The following is a 19218-nucleotide window of genomic DNA, read 5'->3' as shown; positions in this document are numbered from 1 at the left end:
GCCTAACGTTATCAAAAGAGCGATCTTGTTGCTCTTCGACATTGCTCACGTGACCCATGATGCGCGGCACGCGACACGCCCCACCTGCCCCCAAGGTCTCTCAGCCAGCACAACTCAGATAGTAGGTCATCGAATTGAGTAAATCAGATTCTGTTCAATAGTCGGTAATCATCGCAAGAACTTTTCACTCGATATCTGACGCACTAAATATAGATCTTGAGAGAAATCAGAGCGTAAATTCGGCATTCATTATATATATGCAGCTATGCTTCATGGTCAGAGGCGACAAGACCATTGTGACCGAAAATGCAGACACCTGACGTGACCCATCATTAAAAACCATCAAACCCATAACGCCGGAAATGCAGCAAAGTCGTAATTGGTACAAACACCCCCACCACCACCCGAGCCTCCCAAGCATGCAAAAATTAAAAATCCACGACATTCTTCAGCTGCTGCCGGCCAATGCAAGATGAATCATGTCTCTAGATCCGACCGAGACAAGATGCATATTTGCGTGGCCTCGCAAGCGCGCACATGCAGGTTTCCGTGACAACTTGCGTATGCATTCCACAATCACGCCTGGTCTCCGTCCTTGGCCTCGCGGCGCCCCGAGTAGAGGTGGAACTGCACAAAGATGATGCAGTCTTCGGCGATGGTGCCGAACGACCCCAGGAGCCAGGGGAGCGCGTTGAGGAGGTAGTCCTTGTCCTGCTTGAAGGCGAGCAGGCTGGCGCCGTAGGTGAAGTTTCCGGTGAGGGAGAGGAGGAAGAAGAGCAGCGCGAGACCTGTTCAATACTGCGTTAGCACGCGTTGCACTTTCGAAAAGCAGATACCCAAAGAGACGTACCTTCGCAAGACTTCTCCTGCCAGTTCTTGATGATCTGCGGGATGCGCGCGCACAGGTAGCACACGGCGGAGACGTATCCCAGAAACAAGCCGACCTTCTCCATGGTGCCCTTGACCTCCTCGGGCGCGCCGACGTCAATGTCAGGCGAGTTCCACGCGCCGGCCTTGTAGCTGACGAACCAGCCCAATGCGCCGACGAGGTACACGGCGAAGATGCTCAGCGTGTTGTGCAGCCACGGGTTGCTGTCGGGGGTCTCGTCCTCGCCGGTGACCATCTTGCGGAGGGGGTCGAGTGAGCTCTCGTTGTGCACGGCGTGGCGGCGGTGGGAGCCGGGCAGGCCCGCGGAGGAGGAGCGTCGGCGCGCGAGGAGCGGCTCGTCTTCGGTGGGCTCCGCGCCGGTCGCAGTGACGTGGGCGGAGGAGCGGCGGCGGGAGGCGCGGCGGGCGTTCTTGGTGTTGTAGTAGACGCATTGCGAGATGAGAACGAGGTCGGCGACGCAGAAGTAGGAGGCGAGGGCGACTGCTGTGGGCGCGAGGTGGGTGAAGAGGGCGCCTGTTCGGAGGTTTTTCGAGTCAGTGCGTGCTTCTCTTAGTGGGAGAAATTTTCGGTGTTGTTGGGGGTCGTAACGACAAGTTTGGCAGACAGAGAATTGGGGCGCGTGGTGTTTAGGAGGCGTCAAAAGTATCGCGGGGTCGTGTTCTTCCTACCTAGCAGGTTCGTCACGTCACCGAGGAGCCAGACGATAAGGAAGGCCATGGAGAGGCCATCTGCGCTTTGCGCCTTGTAGTTGGCGATAAGCTGGGGAAGCTGTTCAAATGTTAGCAATCTGAGAGCTCGAAAAGGAAGCTCACGTGCTTCGGAGACTCTCTAGGAAGACGCACGAGAAGGCAGATCCAGGCGGTCAAGCTGATGCTACCAAAGATGCCGGATAACGCATCTTCAACTTTGGGTGTCTGCGATAAGGCGGCGTAGGCCGTAACGGCGAATGAAGCCATGGTGTCTGATTTCCTCCGAAGACGCGATTGAACAGTGCAGGACTGGCGTAACGTCTGCTGAAGCAAGGGGAGAGGAAGAAGCAGAGCCGCCTTTTGTCGTGTGTCTGGCGGTGGTCAGGTGGGTTGGGGGAAGATCAAGTGGGATGGTTGGAAGCAGAGTCACGCAGCAGGAATTGATAGGCCGGCTACGGATAGCCACCCGTCGTCCAACCATCCACCTTGCTCGCCGTTATCTTGCTATCGGTTGCGGTCAAGCGCGGCGATAAGAGACGGGACCCTGCATGACATAGCCAATGGGTTGAAAAAACCTGGGCGACACGCTCAAGAGGGGAATTAGTGGGGGTCACGGCGGTGTGGCATGACTCCAGTCTCCCGCAAAACCTGATGGAAAGGCGGGCTTACCGCCACTTTTTCTCTGATGTGGGTGCTGTGGGAAGAAGCTGAGCTCAGCACGCCAATGAGACGAGGTTATTTGGTCATCGCAGCTGAGAGCTGCAAGCCAGAGCTGAGATGAAGAAGCCTCACTGAAAAGAGCATTACTGCGTAGGCAAGCTTACTTGTTGCCTTGCATCAGCATCGAGATGAACCGGCTAGCTCAGCCCAGATTTGCACAGATTGGCTGTCTTGATGCATATGCGATGGGCGCCCATCATCCGAAGTTTAAAAGCCCGTTGATCCTGCTGATGGCGGTGACCAATCGAAGACTGTCAGAGGAACTTGCATTCAATGGCACCACTCGTTGGTCACCGGACATCCGTCGGGCGTCATCTTTTTCCGATGCCAGATCAGGGGCACGTGGCTGCCCTCACCTGCACCGCCATGATTCGCTGTGGCTGATGCAGTCTTGATGGTGGGTAGGCGTGCTGCAGATGCTTGGGTGAGGTCCGTTCCTCGGCCAACTTGCCGGCCTGCACTGCGGCCTGTTGACGTGGGGGATGCAGAGCAGATGCGCTGGTGACCCGACCACGCGTCGCCATTTAAGCTCGCGTCGTCCGGCCTTGTCTTTGGACGGTGTATTTGGTTGAAAGGTCTCCGTCGCTTGCTGTCTTGTTTTCTAGCGTATCTTGCGTACTCAATCTCGCGATAGTTTGGACTTGTCGCTTGCACTGTGCCACCAAATCCGACCCCGATACCACCCGTGATTTCGTTGTACGCAGCCATGAAGCTGTCTAGCACCGTCGCGCTGCTTGGCGCGTCCCTGCCTGGTGCTGTGGCGTGGGGAAGTAAGTGTCTCTTTCGCCCAGCCCCGTCTGCCGTCCCCGGAGTCGTCTCCGGTGGAGGCGCTGGTCTCCGGTATCGCCAGTGTTGTCACTGCCGCTGACCGTCATCGCTGCAGGCTTGGGCCACATCACAACCGCATACATCGCAAGCCACTTCGTTGCCAACACCACAGAGACCTTCTTCCAGGACCTCTTGCGGAACGACACCGAACATTACCTGGCAGGTGTGGCAACGTGGGCCGATACCATTCGCTACACCAGATGGGGTCATTTCACGGGTCCCTTCCACTTCATCGATGCCCACGACAGCCCGCCTGACTATTGCGGCATCGACTTTGAAATGGACTGCAAGGCGGAGGGCTGTGTTGTCACTGCGTTAGCAAACTACACCACCAGGTCGCTGGATACGAAGCTCAGCGGTTGGGAGCGCAATCAAGCGGCTCGCTTCGTCGTCCACTTCATCGGCGATATCCACCAGCCACTTCACAACGAAGACGTCGCTCGAGGGGGCAACGGAATCCACGTGAAGTGGTATGGCACCGACTTCAACCTGCACCACGTATGGGATAGCTCCATCGCTGAGAAACTGATCGGTGGCGCTCGTCGTCGTCCGTACGACAACGCGAAGCGCTGGGCGGACGAGCTCGCGGATGAGATCAAGACGGGCAAGTTCGCCGCGCAAAAGGCGGATTGGCTGGAGACGCTCGACTTCAACGACGTCAAGGCGACTGCCCTTGCGTGGGCAGGAGAGGGAAACGCATTCGTCTGCACCCACGGTATGTCGATCGCCCGAGGACGGCTCCCCACAACCCGCGTGGTGACGTTTAAACTGACTTAAGCTTGAAAGTGTTCCCCGAAGGCCCGCGTGCGATCGCCGGACAGGAGCTCGGGGGTGAATACTTCCAGAAGGCGGCGCCAGTCATCGAGCTCCAGGTCGCCAAGGCAGGCGTGCGAATGGCGGCTTGGCTCGACCTTATTGCAGCAGCGTATACGCAGGCGACGACGGGGACGACGAAGATGGACAGCGCCGAGGGTAACAAGGACGGCAACACCGATGTGGGCGGCGCCGACATGGGCTCGGAGGAATTGTGATGGAGATGAGACGCCAAGCATGTTCCGTCGATTATGACCCCCGTTCCAGTTTCCTTACAAGTAGATCCCCTCGTTTCTCCCGCAGGGCAAAACGTGTTTTGAGGCAGCGAAAGCTTGGCTTGCCTCGCCGACTGTGATTGGGGGCTCATACTGCGTAATTTGAATTCTGCTTATCTCCGCGCGATGGTATTTCCGCTCAGGTGCAGCATCGGGCTGAGGCCAACCACAATGCGGGCCATCTGACGATGGCCGATGGGCGGCTTGCCAAGGGCTTTTGACAGCTTTGCCAACGTGACCTTTGATAAGTCTGATCGGTACCGAAGCCTCTGGATCGGCAGCTCACGGACCCGGAGAGTGCTTGACGGACCGGCGTTGCGGAAGAAGGTGATCACGCCGGGGGCGTTGTAGCCTTGGCCGGGCGTTCAACGGCCCAACAGCGGCAGAATGTCTCTCTGATGACGGCGCAGGTTTGATTAGCAAGGGAAGAATGTTTCCCAGAGCGACACTCGGCAAACGTTTCCTGGCCTAGGGAAAGTGGCGTGATGTCGACGTCCTGGGTGGGGGGATTTGGAATCCGCCATCTGTCCTTGGAGCGTCACCTTTCAAGTCCAGCCGTGACAGCGGCGGGGCGTGGCATTTGGGATGATAGGTGACGTCTGGCAAGGTGGAGGGCTGCCATCGTTCTCGATGCCCTTGCCGAGGGTCCGAGTCCCAGCAAGAGGCGCAAAGGGGATTGGATGCCGTTGGAAGCGCATGGCAGGATTGCTGGACGGGATTGGCACGGCTTCTGCGCATCTCTCAGCGCAATATTGCGGCGACGGGCGGTCCATGCTTTGTTCCTTCCTTTGGCGAGGGTGGTGTTTGCCTCTTCCGACGGTCGTCGAGTTTCAACATGGTCGTCCCGAGCTGGGATGAAAGGCAGGCATGCGGCCCGGGTTCGAGGAGAATGCCTGCAGCGAGGTTCGACGGGAAGTGTGGCGGAAGCGAGGTTGGACCGGTTGACACGAGTGACAAGACGGGCAAGAAAGTTGAGGTGAACCTGTTTCACCATTGGTTTTTTGGCACAGGCTTCAAACTCAGCCTCGTGTCGCAGAATGGTGCGCCCCCTTGGCGGAGGTGCGGTGGGCCTCTCTCTCGACTTTTTCTCGCTTGTCTGTGCAGGGATTGCCGTCCGGAGTCGCATCGAGCAGGCAAACCGGATCTGTGGGCCACTGGCGAAGGAAGGATTCACTTGATAGACCAGCCCTTTAATTGATTGTTCCTGCATCTCGAGGGGCTGATGATGAGACCAAGATGGGGGGCACCAGCTTGCCGTGTGCCGAGGGCTTGGTGTGCTGGACGTGTTGGTGCAAATTTTATGGTTTCGCGAGGAGATCTTTTGGGGACGAATGACCTCAAGCGAGCCGACGACCCGTTTCTTTGGGAAGGAGGAGGAAAACACGGCTCGTATTGATATCGTGAGCGGCACAGAATTGCCATCGGTCAGAAAGACTGCCCGTCCCCCATGCCGGTTCTCCAGCAGCCCACGACGACGCCGGCAGGCGAGCCAAACGTGCTAGTATGGGTGTTGGCGGACTTCCATGTCATCCACCGAAACGGAAAAAAGCGTTGGCGCTACTATCTGTCAGTTTAGATTGCTCGTAAATTGGGTGTGGGCGATCAATAGCATTAAACTCAGGAACGTTTAAAAATTGCCCGACATCCCAGAATCCAGAATAGACCTCTTGTGAGCCAAAATGGGCAACTTGTCGAGTCGTATACGACGTGTTGACACTGCAAAATAACAGACGAAATGCAAATCGAAACCGTCATCCCATGGATAAGCATCTTGTCGTCCAGGGGTTGGCCATGAGGAAGATCAGATTGACTTTTCTCGGATGGCTCATGCAGGGCGACGCCGACGGTCCAATCGCAGCCCGACTGAGGAGGCGTCGTCCAGTCAGCGACGGACTGACAGGCAGGCCGTTCGAGAGAGACGAACAGAGGAAGAATGGCAAAGGCGGCATGGGCAGCCATGGAAGAGCGGCGGAAGGGGAGATGGGAGACACGGGGTGAAGCAGCGCCGATGGCCAGGGACTCCACGTCTTGCCCCTGCCGGTCCCACGTCGAGTGTGAGCTTCCCAGGGTTGAAAAGGCGGGGCGGGTCTTAGCGGACGGGATGCTAGAGGCAACCTTAAAAGTGTGTTAAGGGAAGGGGTGAACCTGACCATTCCTCATTTGGACGGCCGTTGTGGGTTCTTGGGATCTCCGCGACGGGGCCGCTGCAGGTACCGAGTGCTGGTGGTAGGGACTGAGGGAGATGGGAGAGATAAGGCACAGCGGTACGTACCGTCCTCCTTCCTACCTTCTCGACGCAACTCTCAGTGCACAGCTCCTTCTCACCGTTTGGGCAGAGGAGAAGCCCAGAGAAGCAGGAGGAGGCACGTCTCCTTCCTGACACCAACACCAACCACACCAAAAAGCGCATTCCCTGCATTTGCGTGCCTCGTCTTCTGGTGAGAGTGGCTCGCCCTCTTTTCTCTAACCGTCAGACAGAGGGGCGCCGCAGCCACTCGTCCCAGGGCCCTGGCCGTCATCCGAAGTTGCCGAGTGGAAGATTAGGTTTATTGGATGTTTGATGCCATCACCGTTGCGCGCGCAGGGCATCGCATCGCAGCCCTCGTCGTCGCTTCTCTCGCATCCCCATACTGGCCTCCTTGCGGGCACTTTTGCTGTTTGCTTCTGTGCCGCCTCCTCCTCGAAACTCCACATTCCGACCCAACACAGCAAGAAGAACACCGCGGCGTCGTTGCTGCTGCCGTCAACCTGCGAGTCAACTCCGCGGCCCCCCACGACCGGCGCCGAGGAGCCGCCCACCCGTGCCCTCCTCGCCAAGCAATACGAGGCACTCGCTCACGATGCAAGCGAGGCACACGATACCTCGAGTGCCACGGTGCGGAGGAGCCCTTAGGAGCAAGCTTTTGGGTGGAACAAAATGCGGTGGAGATTTGAGATGGATTTGGCAGGCACCTATGATGCCATGCTGATATGCGGTACGATGCGATGCGATGCGCCTGGTTACAGCGATCCCGTCCAGTCCAGTCCAGCTTGCTGAAGCCGCCGTCCCGGATTTAGGCCGGCGCTTCGATGGTAATGCAATCGGGCAGGGCAGGGCAGGACAAGACAGCGGCTGTTATCGTCTTGGTGCGACTGACGGGCCGTCGCACTAACATTGTACCACATTATGTGTGTCTCGCCCCGTTGAGGAGCCCCGAACCGTTCAGACCGTTCCGCTGCCAATCATCCATTTGCCGCTCCTCTCCGGCCAAGACTGAGACCGCTGCGTGTCGCGGGTGCCCGCAAAGCACCACAGAAAACCGAGCCACGGAAAAGAAAGGGGGAGTCGGACGAACTCGAAAACGAGAAACAGCGCGGCTCGAAGGAAGATCGCCGAACTGGCGACGGCAATCAGAAAAACCCATCGCGTTCATCACGATGCCTGGTGTGCGTGCGTGTTCCTCAGAACGGATTGCTGGCGCCGTGATGCCGTGGTACCGTGCAGGCGCTGGACGGACGGCAGCCAACGTTTGTAGCGTGCGCGTCACTCGTCTGGGCGTCAATCCAGACTGAAGGGCAGCCGGTGTCCGGAAGCAAATCATGGGCGATCCCTCAAGGCTTAGCATGAGGTGCTAACCATAATTCGCGACTCAGGAATTAAGGTCATCCGCACCGTTGGGGTGGGCACTGAGGTTAAAGTTGGCTGTCGACGGAGCCAAAAACTACAGCGTGCCATCCGTCTCAACGCCCTAAGCAGGGGGGCTGACAGGCTGTCATGAGCGCTGAAGGGTGTCTCGCTGGCTGCTGCTATTGCTATTCCTAATGCTGTGAAGGAGGGAGATTGCAACGGAGGAGGCGCCGCTCAGACGGTCAAACCTTACCTTGCCTTACTCTGTAGGTACTAAGGCATCTACCCAAGGTAAGGTAGGTATCGTAGGTAGAGACCCAAGGTCTTGTCAAGCGCGCTTAAGGAGGTCGAAAATGTCGTCCAGTGTCTCGTTTCGCTTCATCGACGCCTCGGGCGAAACGCCATTTGCCTGATGTCCCGGCCGCCCCACCTCCTTATTGGCTCGCTAAGCCGCGCCGGGGCCATGTGGAGCCTCCATGACCCCATTCTGCGACGAAAGGAGCCGCATCAGACATGACGACTTTTCCATTTCCACCTCTGTGCCGTCTCTCTCCAACACCAATTCCCACTTCGCTGCTACTCACCAGGCCGCCAGGCTGCTGCCAACCCATCTTCTCCCCCAAACTATACGGAACGGCCTGAACTTGCCCTGCCCGTCAGGTTCGACTCAAGTTCCTGTCCCGTTACCTGCCATCCTGTTGAGTCGGGAACTGTCCGTCCTGGACGGCCACCGTCATTGGCAGCGGTCACCCCTGCTCCGACGTAGCTTGTCCTACCAACGGGCCTACTTTCTACACACTTTCTACACACAACCGCTGTCTTACTAACAACTTTGTCGCCGTTCCCATCCCATGCCACTCCCATCAACCCCTGCCACAGGCGAAGCTCAGATCTCTCTCTTCCCTCGTCGCCTCGATCCCGAATCCTCTAGTTCTTAGTTCTCCCCGGAGGCGTCCTCCCCTGTCAGCTAGCTGTCGCATCGCATCTCATCAGACAGATGCCACCCCCGTGCTAGTCTCTGCCTCTCCGTCTCTGCCTCGCTTTCGACTCCATCCCGCTGCCGTTCTTCCACTCTGCCGCCCTCGTTCTCGTCTTGCTGGGTACAGCAGTCTGCTATCCAGAGCCCCCAAAACCGTCTCCCACGCCCCTTGCTCGTCATCCGCTGCGGGTTCGCATACCGCAGCCCATGGGTCTGCACGGGGATCGGATGCTAAGCAGCATCCATGTGTTCACCCCCCAGTCCTTCGTTTGAGGCGCACACTCTGTTGCTCCCTCTGCCTCCTCCTCCTGCTGCTGCTGCTGCTGCTGCTACCGCTCCTCCTCCTGTCAGTGAGCCCTAGTCTCCTCTCCTCGCCCGCTGCCCTCTCCTCCCAAACCTCCCCTGCGCCGCGTTTTGGACTCGTGGAGACGATTCCTCCTCCCAAGCAAGCCATGGGTGCCTGTCTCCGTCCCCACGACCCCCCGGTCCCCTGTCCATACCGGCAGCAGCCTGCAACCACAGCCCTGCGCATATAAGACTCCATATCTTGGCATTTCAGACTATTTTGTTCCCGCCCTCCCCTTCTTAATCCGCAGTCACTCAGCTTCGATCATTCCTTTCGACCCTCCAACCTTTATTTTCCATTCTTCCTGTTGCCTCACGCTGGGAGTGTGTCTTCACATTCATTCATTCATTTCAATTTCAGCTGCGTATCCGGTGTCTGTGACCGTTCCTTTCGTACTCTACTCTGTTCGCTCCTCGGTCTGGAACCACCCCTTCGAACGACAACTATAGTATTTTATTGAGAGCGACTCGGTCGACAGCACCCTTCGAACTCCCTCGATTCGACAACTTTTGTACCCGAGATCAAGATGCAGATCAAGAACCTCGTCGCAGCCCTTGCGGGCATGGCCGTCGTCGCCGAGGCCGGCGTCACCTTCATGGACATCGACTCTCCTCTGAGCGCCGCCTTGGCTAAGCGTCAGCAGCGTGGTGGAAACCGTGGTGGAAACCAGGGCAACAACGGCCAGAACAACAACAACAACGGAGGCAACAACAACGCCAACAACGGCCAGCTCTGCTTGCAGACCAACGCCGTCCAGAAGGGTTCTCAGTCTGCCGGAACGCCCGCTGCCCAGCAGGCCCAGTCCGCTACGTGAGTATACGGAGCCCATCAAAGCCCGGGAAAGTACTAACCACTCTGGCCAGTGACAACGCCAACTTCATCAACTTCTGCTCCGGCTCCACTCTCACCGATGGCAAGCAGATCACCGCTGGATCTTGCAACGGTATCGTCATGGGCAAGATTCCCTCCAACACCAAGATGGTTTCCACCGTCCTGCAGAACCCCCCTCACAACGGCAACATTGCGGCCAACCAGGACTTTGACGTTCAACTCAAGGTCAACAACCTGGCTGCCGGTTCCTTCACTGATGCCCAGGCCACCTACTACTCCGCTCCTCAGAACGTCAACGGCCAGGGCCAGATTGTCGGTCACGTTCACGTCACCATCCAGGACATGGGCAACTCCCTCACTCCCAACCAGCCTCTGGATGCGTCCAAGTTCGTGTTCTTCAAGGGTATCAACGATGCCGGTGACGGCAACGGCAACCTGAAGGCCACCGTCACTGGTGGTCTCCCCGCCGGAAACTACCGCGTCTGCACTATGTCTTCCGCCTCCAACCACCAGCCTGTTCTGATGCCCGTCGCTCAGCGTGGTGCCCAGGACGACTGCAACAAGTTCACCGTTGGCGGAAACGGCGGCAACAACGGCGGTAACAACGGCGGCAACAACGGTGGCAACAACAACAACAACAACAACAACGCCAACGCTGGAGGCAACAACGGCCAGAACGCCAACAACGGCCAGAGTGAGTAACCCCTCAGACTTCATGATTCTGAAGCTAACCACTGGGACAGACGGCGGCAACCGCGGAGGTAAGCAGAACGCCGGAAAGAGGGCTCAAGGCGGCAACCGCGCTGCTGGTGCGGGACAACGAGGCGCCGGTCAAGGAGGTAATGCCAACAACGCATAACACCTTAGAACCCCCCTTTGCATTTCGCACACTGAACCCAAGGCATTTTCATTTTCTTTTCCCCCTTCTCTCCCCCCTCTCTCCCTCGCCCTCGCGCTAATACCCATACCCAAGCCTTTCCTGGAGGATTCCCTGGTGCTCAGAATGGAGGAGGCTTCCCTGGCGGCCAGAACGGTGGAAACCCGTTCGGGCAAGGCCAATTCCCTGGATTCGGTAACCCTGGTGCGGCCACTTCACAAACCCAGTCCGGACAGAATGCACAAGGTTCCGCAGATGCTAACACGTCCGCTCAGGACGGGGACGCCGCCAGTAAACCCGCCTCGTCGGCAACTTCTTCGGTAGCCTCGTCGGCAGCGGTGCCGACCCAGACCGGAGGCGCCTCCGGCAACTCCAACAACAACGCCAACGGTAACTCTTCCGGATCCGCTGGTGGCAAGGGAGGCGCAACGTCGAACGCAATCCTCGGGCTCGCGGCCCCGGCGGTCACGGACTCGGGCGATAGCAGCCGACCCTTCTCCGTCAACGGCAACTCTTTCATCTCCAAGGCCAACGCCGTGCAGCGTGCCTGCGACATTCAACGGAATTCCTGCTTCAATGCTATCAACGGTGGACAGGGTAACGGGGCTTCCACATCCGAATGCGATGCCCAGGTCCAGGCCTGCATCCAGGAGCTCTCGTAATCGAATCCCCTCTTGAGTGTTTTCCCCCATTTCTTCTGCGACGAACGACGACGACGATGACCCCGAGGATTGGAATATTTGACGGCACCGCTCACCCAACGGGGCTACCCTACCGACAATTACTATTACCCCCCGATGATGGGTTTACGACAAAAATGTTCTGGTGTTCTTTTGTTTTTTCTCTTTGTGAGAGTCGTCCAACTTTTTTCGACGACGAATGGGTCTACACACAATGATGGTTTTATTACTAGACGAATCTTGGTTGCCAATGGGTCGTGGGCACCGTGTTGGTGGTTTTTCTTTATTTTTGTTGTTTACTCCTGGATCATGAAAAACCGTTTACCCCCCGATACCACACACAACATTGGCAGAGCAACCCTCAACACACCTCCCCGTATTATTGTTCTAATGTCCCCCCCTCCTCCTACCTCCTCCTCGACGACCACCCAAACCGTTTTCATGATCGAAACCTTTCTGTACATTTAGAGGGAGTTGTTTTCTTTTCCGTTGACAGGATACGCAGCATGGCTTGGAAAGAAATGGAAGACACAATTCCAGTAGAGTGCACATAATCTTTTGTTCACTTTTTTCTTCGGTCATGTTCTCTTCAGATGCGCAGCTCGTGTGATTTCATTGCTACTAACTTCGACGTGACAAACTCCGAGTGGGTGGTGGGCTAGCTTCCGCCAACAGCCTGACAACCTTAATCTCACTTGGGTTGAACACTCACCTTCAGGCCAGCGAATCTTGGGGTGGCAGGAGGTATACCGAAAGCAACGACAGAAAGTGTGGTGATGGTGTGGGATGCCCCAGTCCAAGCTGCGGCGTCTGATCATCGCCCTCTCGTCTCGTCTCCCTCTCTTTTCTGGCTGGCACATTCATGCACTCCGATTATGTCAGCCTGCCATCCCGCGCAATTGAAGAAATCCGTGCCAGCAATCTAGGTCTTGGCAGGTGTCGGGGGACGAGGGGGGGAGGTCGCGGACCTTGGTCCGAAACACGAGGTGGTTTGTGCGTTGTCGAGACGGCGTTTCATGTGATTTTTCTGTGGTCCGGAGTTGGGACGGAGAAGCGGTGGTCTGTGACGTTGGGGCTTAGGGGGCAGCTGTTGACAGGGGGGTTTAGGTGGTTTGCTGTTTGGGTGTGATGTCACGCTGTGCCGGGGGTCTAGATTTAATTAGGAGAATTTTCTTTAGAGGGCATGCTTAGCGTCCTTGGGTCCCCATTCCCCTTTTCTTCAGATTGATTGATGTTTAAATATGGCCTTATCTCATCTTTCTTGGGTCGCGCCGCTGGATGGGTGGAAAGTGGGAGGTGTTTTGATGTGGAAAGGTTTATTTTCATGACTCTCTCTTTCTGCGTCTGTCTCTTCTTGCTTCGCTTGCCATGCGACGATTGTTATGCTATGCCTTCTTCGCATGTGGCAAGTGCACGATAAGAGAACCCTCGCTATTCGGCCACTTCTGCATCTGTATTTCAGAGTTTTATTTTGGGCTGCGTCGCGATGGTGTGAGTGGGCTTTCCCTCCTCAAGTTCCATGGTGGGAAAACCTTAGAGTGAGGGCATTTCCGGCCGTTATCGTGGGAACCCGACGCGCAAACGAATTTTGAGTTTAGGGACTCTTCTCCGGTTACATTTCCGCATCGTCATCCGTTCTTCTTCCTCGGGCGCTGCTTCGCCGCTCGCCGAAGCGCGCGCTCCAGAGTCGGGAAAACCAGTGTTTTCCTTTTCGGCGGCGTATGTTTTGAGTTGCGTCGACGGGAAAGTCTCCGGTCGGCTTGGCGATGAACGGAAGTCTTGGAGGGCTGAGATAGGTGTTCGGTCGGCGATGGTTTGGGGCTGCATTCTCGAGAGCGGTCTTGGCGGGTTTGCCAAGATGAGGCCTGGAGGGTTGAAGCTGGCGAGGTGTTGAAGATGACGAAGCGAGTCTGCGTCGATGGGTCTGACGCAAACGCGACTGCGCCTGTGATGTAGCATGTTGGAAGTCTTGTCTGATGGAGATGTTTGGATGCTGCTATGGCGCTGTGCCGAGTTGTTTGATCCTGCGGCGGTGGACATGACGCTTGATGGGCCGTGTTGGTTTTGTTTGAATGATTGGGATTTCTCTCAGTTTCGACGTGCAAGTTTCGCCGTCCACAGGCTGACAACAGCGCGCCGTGGTTGGAGGTCCGGCGGATCTTGGCGCACTTGGAGATCGGCTGGCGAGATCGCTGACTGACGAAGCACTTTGCAGCTGAAGCCTCCGGAACACTTTGAATATCTTTTATCAACACGGACACAAGACGTCTTCCAAATGTTCGACATGACAGCAATACCTCGTTGGCACGCCATCCTTCAGGAGCCTATCGCGCCGATATCCCATCCTCTGGGAGCCGGGTTGCTCAGATCTTGTTCAATCTGGTAACAAGGCCCCTCAAATAGGCTACTGCCAATGGCTCGGAGTGCGCCTTTTAGTATTGTTCAAACCCGAAAGTTCGGGGTCGAAAGCGCAAGTTGCGCTTCTAAAGACGAGAGGGGGCCAAAGACGATGCTCCTGATGGGGCTTAGGATTCGGATGAAAGATCTCTATTTCCACTCTCCAGATGTCCTGAGGTGCCCTCTTTGCGGTACTGTGAACTAATCCTTATGAACTAAACTTACATTCACTCGATCAGCCATCCATTACCTCATGACCCGAACCCCCTCCATCTTCACGTGTTTGCCAACGACAACAATCACCAGATTCAGAAGTGGCGTGTTTCTATCGTAGACAGTTGCCCCCTCAATCATCTTCGCTCTTGGGTTGCGATTTGCCTTTCACTTGCTCCTCTATCTCCACACCGTGCACTACCTCCTCCTCACCGGCTTCGAGGTGACCACCTCGCTGCTCGGCTGCCCCAAACAGGACATCGACCTGCTCAAGACTCATCCCCTTCGTCTCCTTCATGAAGAAGAACGTGAAGATACTCATGGCAAGGCAGAAGACGGCGAAGATGATGAACGTCTTCCAGCCGATTCCGTAGATGATCTGCGGTGTGACGCGGGTGACTATGAAGTTGAATAGCCACTGAGTGGCGGCTGATAATCTGTTAGCTTAGCTGCGGTTTATGATTGTGTCTTTGTGGGAAGCCTACCGGCAAATGCGACCCCGTATGATCTGAGATGTGTCGGAAAGATCTCTCCTGCATAGATCCATGGCCTGTATTTGTCAGTCGCCGCAACTCGCACCTCCTAGCTCATGGAGGCAACTCACCCTGGACCCCAGGAGCCTGTGTAGGCGATCACATATAGATAGATCAGGACGCACATGGCGATTGATGCCGAGGACACCGCCTTACCACCCTCAGGGGGATGAGTGGCTAGTACGGCGGCGAGGATGAACATCATGGCGGACCTGGAGCACGTCAGTACGATGACCTAGCTATCCTGGGAGTACGCAACTTACATCCATAACCCACCGAGTGTATGGGCCCAACGCCTGCCAATCTTGTCAATGACGAAGAGAAGAGAAACAGCAGTGAAGATGAGCTTGACGATGCCGTAAATACCCGTCGCGAACAACGACGCATCGGCGCTCGAGACACCAACAGTTTGGAAGATCTGAGGGGCGTAGTAGCCGATGGAGTTCGTGCCGGTGAGTTGCTGCCACACCATGAGTGCGAAGATGAGCAGGAATCTGTTCCGCACGCCCGGCTTGAGGCACTCCTTCCAAGTCGACTGGCGCGCTGCCTCGGCGTCGGCGCCACATGACACGGTGATCTCGTTGAACTCGCTGACAACGCTGGGGTCATTGATCGGCTGATTACGCAAGTAAGCTAGAGAAGCCAACGCCTCCTCGTTCCGGCCGTGCTTAGCCAGCCATCGCGGGGACTCCTTCAACGGGATCAATCCGATAAGCAGCAGGCCTGCGGGAATCAGCTGCACGCCCAAGGGGATCCTCCACTGTGTTGTTGTAGACGGCATGTTCCTCTCCACGCCGTAGTTAAGCCAGTACGCAATACTACTCCCCAGCACCAAAAACTCCTGGAACAACCCGGTGATACGGCCGCGGACCTCAGGCGGGGCGGTTTCAGCGACGAAGACGGGCGTGATGGAGCTCATGCCCCCGATGCCCAGGCCGGCGATGACCCTGCCCGCGTAGACGTACTGCAGACTCTTCGGGGAGCCCACCTGGAGCGAGGCGCCGAGGAGGAAGACGACGGAGTACGCCATGAGGGAGTAGCGCCGTCCGTACCGCTCGTTGGCGAGGGCAGCAGAGAGGGCGCCGAAGAAGCAGCCGGCTGTCAGGAGCGAGACGACGTTGGAGGAGACTTCGGCGACTTTCTCGTCGGCGAAGCCTGATGAGCCGGACGGGAGGCTGAAGTCGCGTTTGAAACTTTCGAAGGGGAGGAGGCCGCCCATCACGCCGACGTCGTAGCCTGGGAGAGTTAGGATGGGGTGTATGGGATGTTTGGGGTGATGGGGCCGAACCGAAGAGGAGGGAGCCCATGTAAGACACTGTTGCTAGCAGGTAGACTCGATAATTGTGGAAGAAGCTCTTTACAGAGCCTCGTAAAGTTGTGGAGTGCGTCATGGCGAAACTTGGTCAATGTTTGGGTGTTGCCTGGAAGTCACAGCAGCTGAGAGATGCACCTCATGAAGGTTCGTCTTTCATGATTTCAAGGACTAGACTCTTTGTATCCATTGGACCTGTTTGCATCTTAAATATTGCCCGAAAGCTACATATCTCCCTCTCCCTCTCCCCTATCTCTCTGTGATACATGTCAACACCATGCCTTCTCCGACGAGTGACATCGCGACTCCTGCGATACTCGACGTTCCGACACAGCTGTGAGGTCAATGTTGAGCCGAGTCAAATCAACCAAGGCCATTGCTTATCGAGTATACAGGAGTCGTTGAAAGGCTGCGCGTTCTATTACCCAAAAGGGCTCATGTTTCAACCAACTAACAGGCTTCCTGGCTTGATGTGCGAGAAGAGGGTGCATTGTGTGCGTGATTGTCACCACCCTTGTCAACTGTCATCCGATAAGGGGTGCACCGACGAACAGTACGGTGAATTCTAGAGAAGTATGATGGTCGCGAGAGATAGGCCATATGTTGGAGCTCCTCCTGCGCTAGCATCCAATACACATGGCTCCCGTCCACCCCGGTCCCCCACAGGGCTGCAGCCCGTCTGAGGAGAAGTCAACGGGGTTATTGTCCCGCAGTAACAGGTACTGTACCACTCCTTCTCAAAAAAACTCAGTTAGGAAATTCTTCACACGAACCGAAGTTGGCTGCGATTGCAGTGGTCGGGGGAGGATCGCGGGGTTGAGCTGCGGGCCGAGTCAGATATGACTCGGCTCAACCGCCGCTCCGCCCCCCCACCGCCCAAGGAACCAACTCGGCCGGGGACGCGGAACAAGTCAAGCCAGTCCGCTTCCGCGTTCGAAATGGCTTTTATATGCGCAGCAGTATTGCATCATTAATCGCGATGGCCGGTTTACGCTCGTAAAGGTCCCAAGTCTTGTATACGCACATTACCTTATTTCACTACTCCTGGGTTGAATTTGAACACGATCTCCAACATGGCCAATCGCGGAAAGACTCTCGATGAGAAGGTCTTTAGTATCAAAGACCTGAAGGAAGAAGCCTCCAAGAAGCTTCCTCGGGCTTACAAAGGTTAGAGCCCTAAGGCAAACGTTGAGACTGAGACTCATCCCTGGAACAGAATTCTTCAATGAAGGTGCTATGGACATGATTACGTGAGTTTTGCAGTCGGATGAGTCTTTTATCATTAGCTGACACGAGGATACAGAGTCCAGGACAATGAGGACGCCTATAACCGCTACAAGATTAGGCCTCGGGTCCTCAGAGATGTGTCCAACATTGACACATCTACCACCATCTTCGGCGTGAAGGTGGCGCTGCCTTTTGGGTTCTCGCCTGCAGCAACTCACAAGTTGGCGCATCCGGAGGGCGAGGTAGCCACGTCCCGAGCTGCCGCTGCGGCTGGCATCCCGATGGCACTCTCTGCATATGCCACTTGTTCTCTCGAAGATGTCATCGCGCAAGGCCAGGGGAACCCCTACATCATGCAATTTAGTATCTTGAAGAATCGAGACATCACTAGGCAGATCCTCCAGCGGGCGGAGCGTAAGTCAAATGGGTGAAATAGCTGCGATGATGCTTGCTGACTCGGCCTGTGGACAGAGGCAGGATACAAGGCCGTCATGATGACGGTGGACGCGCCGATGCTTGGTCGTCGCTTGAACGAGTACAGAAATGCCTTTGGTCTGCCCGAAGGGATGGGGTATCCCAACATTGCCCCAGGCATGGACATGAGAAACCTCGTCGATCAAGGTCTTGACTTGACATATGGTAATAATGCTGGTACCCACATTCTATGGAGATGCTGATGACCACTAGAGGACGGCATGAATTGGGAGCAGGCCTTGAGCTGGATACGGGAGAACACCAAGCTGGATGTATGGCTCAAAGGAGGTAACACAGCCACTGGTTAAGGTCGCAAAGAAGCTGTCTGACCGAGTTTAACAGTTTACACCGCGGACGATGTTGCACTGGCCATCGAGCATGGTATTGACGGCGTGCTCATTTCGAACCATGGCGGCCGACAACTTGATGGCGTTCCAGCTACGCTCGATGCCCTGCGAGAATGTGCCCCTATCGCAAAGGGGAAGATCAAAATTGCAGTCGACGGTGGGATCCGACGAGGCACTGACATCTTCAAGGCTCTTGCCCTTGGCGCGGACTTTTGCTTCGCAGGACGAGTTCCCATCTGGGGGCTGGCAGTAAGTGCGACCCAGACGCCACCATGGCTGTTCTCAAAGAAGCTGATTTCTCCGGGATTAGTACAACGGATCTGAAGGTGTGCAGTTGGCTGTCAATCTGCTTCATGATGAGTTGAGACTAGCCATGTGTCTTGCTGGGTAGGTGACCTAGACGAAGTTGATGAGAAGCAACACTGACCAGTTTCAGATGCAAAACTGTCAAAGACATCAACAAAGGACATCTATCACTCCTTCAAGCCAATGGAGTCTTGGCAAAGTTGTGAGCTGGAGGAATTCACTCACAAGAGCGAGGTTGCGAGTCGAGCATTTCGCGTGGCAGCTTTTCGCTGAAACCTCGAATAACATGTATGCTATTCATAGAGCTGCATTCACTTGAACGGTCCATATGTAGTTCAAAAATAGCATCTTCCACTCTCGATGATTTAATTCGCTTTATGTGGTCGTTGAATGCTCACAAGAAACGCAGAAAGTCGTGCTGTCTGAGCAGTTAGGAATAGTGTAGGCAAAGCTAGAGACGGCGATAGGAGGAGTCGCGATAGAGGAAGTGCGACAAAAGAACGGTATTCATAAGTTGAAGAAGCTTGTTGGCTGAAGAGTTCACAAATTACTCAGAGTTATCCCTGATGGCCAACCTTGAAAGCTGGCTGGGATGACATAATCTATGAGCATCGTGATGTGAGCGTAGGGACAAGGTTGAAGCATTCAGTTTCACACCTCAGTTTTCGTGAATTCACTAAAAGTCGTGCTATCCGGGCGGATACTTCTAGCTAACTAGGCAGATAATTATGATTAACTCCCTAAAGTATATTAGATCTAGTGTTTAATTTATCGTAATTTACTTTTACTACTATCGTCGCTATCCTTATTTCTATCTCTATCCCTATTACTATCGTTGTCGATCGTCCCTACTGTCGCATATACTATCCGCCCGG

At 55.7% G+C, this 19218-nt stretch overlaps 5 protein-coding genes across 5 annotated transcripts; 3 read left to right on the top strand and 2 right to left on the bottom strand.

The window, feature by feature from the left end:
• Positions 1-576: 576 nt before the first annotated feature.
• On the bottom strand, positions 577-1845 carry CGGC5_v011391 (putative vacuolar amino acid transporter YPQ3; the record flags this gene model as incomplete). The annotated part of the gene is made up of 4 exons (XM_032032758.1): positions 577-788; positions 851-1402; positions 1558-1657; positions 1732-1845. 4 exons carry the CDS (start codon positions 1843-1845, stop codon positions 577-579), a joined length of 978 nt encoding a protein of 325 aa, XP_031888069.1.
• Positions 1846-3004: 1159 nt separating this feature from the next.
• Positions 3005-4157, top strand: nucS-0 (Nuclease S1; the record flags this gene model as incomplete). Its single annotated transcript, XM_032032760.1, has 3 exons — positions 3005-3068; positions 3182-3841; positions 3913-4157. The coding sequence occupies 3 exons, from the start codon at positions 3005-3007 to the stop codon at positions 4155-4157; spliced, it is 969 nt and encodes a 322-aa protein (XP_031887852.1).
• Positions 4158-9672: 5515 nt separating this feature from the next.
• CGGC5_v011389 (uncharacterized protein) lies at positions 9673-11516 on the top strand (the record flags this gene model as incomplete). The annotated part of the gene is made up of 4 exons (XM_032032762.1): positions 9673-9956; positions 10010-10671; positions 10721-10738; positions 10951-11516. 4 exons carry the CDS (start codon positions 9673-9675, stop codon positions 11514-11516), a joined length of 1530 nt encoding a protein of 509 aa, XP_031887850.1.
• Positions 11517-14277: 2761 nt separating this feature from the next.
• Positions 14278-16068, bottom strand: qa-y-0 (Quinate permease; the record flags this gene model as incomplete). Its single annotated transcript, XM_032032763.1, has 5 exons — positions 14278-14573; positions 14630-14694; positions 14749-14889; positions 14941-15913; positions 15966-16068. 5 exons carry the CDS (start codon positions 16066-16068, stop codon positions 14278-14280), a joined length of 1578 nt encoding a protein of 525 aa, XP_031887849.1.
• A 994-nt stretch (positions 16069-17062) lies between these two features.
• Positions 17063-18549, top strand: FUB8-2 (Oxidase FUB9; the record flags this gene model as incomplete). Its single annotated transcript, XM_032032764.1, has 8 exons — positions 17063-17156; positions 17206-17239; positions 17293-17630; positions 17688-17855; positions 17904-17978; positions 18033-18286; positions 18348-18424; positions 18474-18549. The coding sequence occupies 8 exons, from the start codon at positions 17063-17065 to the stop codon at positions 18547-18549; spliced, it is 1116 nt and encodes a 371-aa protein (XP_031887848.1).
• Between the last annotated feature and the right edge of the window lie 669 nt (positions 18550-19218).

The sequence above is a fragment of the Colletotrichum fructicola genome (assembly GCF_000319635.2).
Source record: "Colletotrichum fructicola Nara gc5 chromosome Unknown KSG_Nara_v1_contig06, whole genome shotgun sequence".
In the NCBI taxonomy this organism is placed as follows: Eukaryota; Fungi; Ascomycota; class Sordariomycetes; order Glomerellales; family Glomerellaceae; genus Colletotrichum; species Colletotrichum fructicola.
The sequence above is the reverse complement of the archived record's forward strand: the minus strand, read 5'-3'. Positions and strand labels throughout refer to the sequence as shown.